Genomic DNA, 4,172 nt, shown 5'->3' with positions numbered 1-4,172 from the left:
CTTGTACTGTCGAGGTGAAGTATTAAGCATCAATGAATTAGTGAATAATCAATATAGCTTTAAGATATCCACTGACTAGTGCACAGACATACTATAATAATTAATTATTATTCAATTATAAATAAATGCTGTACTGCTTAATTAATGCAGACTACACTAGGGTAAGAGAGGGAGAAAAAATAGAGTACGAGCATTGAAATTAAATCAACATAAAGTATAAGGTTATATATAAACCAACGATCAGTTCGTCTTAATGGTAGTTTCTGCTTTCCGATAATTAGAATGAATCGTTTCTGTCAGTTGATAACTGTACATACACTATCATTCTTATTGCAGATGATTACCTGTATTTTTAGTCACTGTTCAGCATGATGAGTACAATCAATTAAGATTCTCCTATAAAACTGAAAGAGTGAAAGATGTGTATGTCGATTGCAGTTATGATTCTATAGTAGACAACTGGATACAAAATACTTTGCACAGCTTAATTGAATTCTACGTCTACATTTCTATATGTAATTGGAACTACTGTTACTCATCATTACGGTTAGGTTAACAAAGATTAGAGGCAAACTTTTCATCAACATTCCATTTCATCTGTCGTTACCAAAATACGGAAGGAAAAATGATGTGGCTTATATGTTTCCTATTTGAAATAATGTTTTACTACATTTTACCACTAATATTGGTAGTGCAGTTTATTCGATTTTGCTTAGCCGATGCTGACTTAACGGTTTTATACAAAGAAAAGTTTGGTCGACCAATCTCTTCATTAAATGGCAAAGTCGTTTGGATTACTGGTGCTAGTAGCGGGATTGGGGAGTATGCGGCTTATAATTTGGCGCAAAATTGCAAGGACATTCGGCTAATTTTGTCGGCTAGAAGAGAAGATGAATTAAAGCGTGTCAAACAAGCTTGTATAGGTTAGATATTTACCACTTTCTGTTCTTAGCTGGGAGTTGCTATTAGGAAACTATCGAAAGTATAGTGTACAAGTAAAGTATTATCAGTGATTCCTGCGTATGTGCAAGCTTAGTTGCCGTTATGCATTGAAACTAGAATTTACTGTAATTACTTTACAGTTAATAAAGAATTTATATTTACAAAATATGAACTCATAATAGTATGTACTAATGAACTAGAGCCTCTATGTTCCATGCAACAATTGCAACATTTGTACATTTGTCCAGTTATACATGTATCTCAATTACAATGAACATTTAGGGTATGGATTAAAGGAATCAGCTGTCAAAATTGTAATTTTGGATCTCGCCGATATTCAAAAACATAATGACGTCGTTGCGGAGGCTGTTCAGTGTTTTGGAGTTGTAAGTATTCCAATAGCTCACCTTTTACGCAGTAATGTTATTACTGACGAAGTTAGCAATGTAATTGAAGATACGTATTATTAAGTACATTTAAATCGTACAGTTATCTATCTGATAAAACGATTTATTAATTATAAACCAATGGAATGCCTATGTAACTTATTTAGATTTCATAGATCTTACTATTTAATGTATTTATTGCTATTCTTTTAATACATATATCTGCTATTTTACTTTTGTCATTACCTAAAAAGTGTAATCATTCACTTTTCAGGTTGATATCCTTATAAATAATGCCGGAAGATCACAACGCTCTTTGGCAATGCAGGCAGATATCAGTGTTGACCAGTATCTATGCCAATTAAATGTCATTGGTACAATTTCTTTAACTAAATCTATCCTTCACAATCATATGTATGCAAGAGGTAAAGGCCTCTTAGTAGTTATATCCAGTCTTGCTGGTAAATTCGGTAAGTAAGATAACGCTATAATAGTTGTAGTGATAAACCATGATTGCATGTATCTTTACATTTTCGAGTAAATCATTTAAAAAATTTTAAGATGCGCTTATCTTTGCAAATGCACATCACTATACGGTGTTGCCTATCATACCATATGTATATTAAAATAAACCGGTCATTGCGTGCTTCTGTTCTCTAATGTATATCAATTTCTATATAGGCGTTCCAGGTAGCAGTGGGTACAGTGCCAGTAAATTTGCACTTCATGTATGTATATAGCGTAATGCGCTATTGATTTTGTGATTCTTCACAATTGCGTATATTACGATAATTAGCTTTAGATTACCAAAAGCATCCTTAAAATCTTCTGTAATAGCTCAGCGCTAATTTAATACAACTATTACTTGCTTTGCGATCTAATCATGTAATTTGGTACTTTTAGGGCTTCTTTGAAGCATTAAATTTTGAACTTTTTGCCACAAATCCTGGCATCAAAACTAGCATAATATGTCCTGGAGCAGTTGTGTCAAATGTGGGCAAAAATGCATTGTCAGATAATGCTGATAAGGTAACCAACATCTTGATGTAAGGTCTTTTTAAGTAGTTAACATGTTACTGTAGCGGTAGATGTACTTTTTTTCGTGCTCAAGTTTAGCTAGATAGGAAAATTACGCCTAAAAAATTGTCACAATTAACAACTCTATAATTTCGGTATTTTCCTTAATGCAGAAAGTAGGAGAAAGTGGGATGGATAATTCGAAAAAAATGCCAACGGATCGCTTTGCGCATTTAATGTCGGTAGCGATTGCTAATGAAATTGATGAAGTATGGATCTCTAACCATTTGCCATTACTTATGACATATTTAATGCAGTATACCCCATCTGTGGGTAAATGGTAAGTCCCATTAACGATATCATGCTAGACACTTTAGATTGTCAGATAATTCCACTGCGCTTGCTACTTCTTTTGCTATTATTAATCATAATTTTGTGTAGGCTCTTGAATCTAACAACCGGTCCAAGATTGAAGGCAATGGCTTCTGGCAAACTTGTAGGTTTTACTATTTCTGTTCTAGAATTGTCTCAAGACGATAGATTTTTCTAACTAAACTGCATTTTAATAATAAAACTTTTTGCTTCAAAGGATTATGGAAACTTCTTCAATTTTCTTTGGACTGGGCTTTGCGATCGGTTTCGAAATAAGACTACAAAGAAGTAATGAAACGATTAACCTATAATTGTGCAGCTTTCGTTACTGCGTTAAAAGTGCTCATATCTATTAGTGAATAGTAAGTTTTAGTCTGCACGAACTATAACTATAGAAAAACAATAGTCACCTTCGTTAATGCTAAGCTGAAACGTCTAATTAATGATGCAGTATTTGCTGATTGTTATCTTTAAACGACTCATCTTCGAGAATCGAGTAATCATGCCTAGAGCGTATTCAGTGAAATAATAATTAATCAGTCGAAATGCCTCTTATTAAAGAAGTACATCATTAGTTAATGTATTAGTAAAATATTTATTATAATGTAAACGGTATTTCTATAAACATAGGAGTAGTCATTGAGTTGATTAAAATCCTGATGCAAATAAAGCTACTTTTGATGTTAATGTTATCTACACACTCGTCATTTCATGGCCATTATCAATAATAAATTACAGTTAATTAATTTAGCATTTAATTCATTTCTAATATAAGTAGTAGGTGTATCTTAGCTCACATTCGCCAGTATCACTATGCACTAGTTCGCGTATTATACTACGTTATAGAATGATCAGGCCGTAAAGAGTAGTGTCCGCGTACCGTACATTGTGAAAGAGTACACACTTTTATTAATGCCTGCATTATTCTTTAATTTCTGGTAAGTTGATCCACGAACGCCAAACAGTAGGATAGATCGAGATTATCGCAATAGGATTGCATTCATTTTACTAGATACTATTTTTATAATTACAATAATGTTCACTTTTAGAGCGTTGGGCCGGATTGCTGTTTACTTTAGCTAGTTCATATGGTACTTCCGTATATAATGTAGTTCAGTGGTGTACTGGTATACCGTATACACACTGACACAGTACGAACTGTACTATTGTATAGCGAAGTGGTTGCTGTTTTGAGCCCACAAGTTCAGAATATTTTCCTTTAACTTCAAATTTAAGAAGGAATAAAAGCACTTAATGCTATAGGACAACACTTTGAACTGTAGAGTTAGGAAAGAAAGATTGCATAAACGTATTGTAATCCTTAATATTGGACTTGTCATCAAAAAGCAAGACAAATGATGCTAGTAACTAGCTCAAGGATGAGAAAATATACCATTTTTATTCATTTATTGCTAAATGTCTGTCATTACAGGTTGTCTATACGACTTTATCAAG

General features: G+C 33.1%; 1 protein-coding gene across 1 annotated transcript; it reads left to right on the top strand.

The window, feature by feature from the left end:
- Positions 1-658: 658 nt before the first annotated feature.
- On the top strand, positions 659-2,689 carry TRIADDRAFT_30118 (uncharacterized protein; the record flags this gene model as incomplete). The annotated part of the gene is made up of 6 exons (XM_002115927.1): positions 659-923; positions 1,225-1,328; positions 1,603-1,798; positions 2,010-2,056; positions 2,232-2,374; positions 2,533-2,689. The coding sequence occupies 6 exons, from the start codon at positions 659-661 to the stop codon at positions 2,687-2,689; spliced, it is 912 nt and encodes a 303-aa protein (XP_002115963.1).
- Between the last annotated feature and the right edge of the window lie 1,483 nt (positions 2,690-4,172).

Source organism: Trichoplax adhaerens, genomic scaffold (genome assembly GCF_000150275.1).
Source record: "Trichoplax adhaerens TRIADscaffold_12 genomic scaffold, whole genome shotgun sequence".
Classification (NCBI taxonomy): domain Eukaryota; kingdom Metazoa; phylum Placozoa; class Uniplacotomia; order Trichoplacea; family Trichoplacidae; genus Trichoplax; species Trichoplax adhaerens.
Note: the sequence above shows the minus strand (reverse complement) of the source record. Positions and strands in the feature narration are given on the sequence as shown.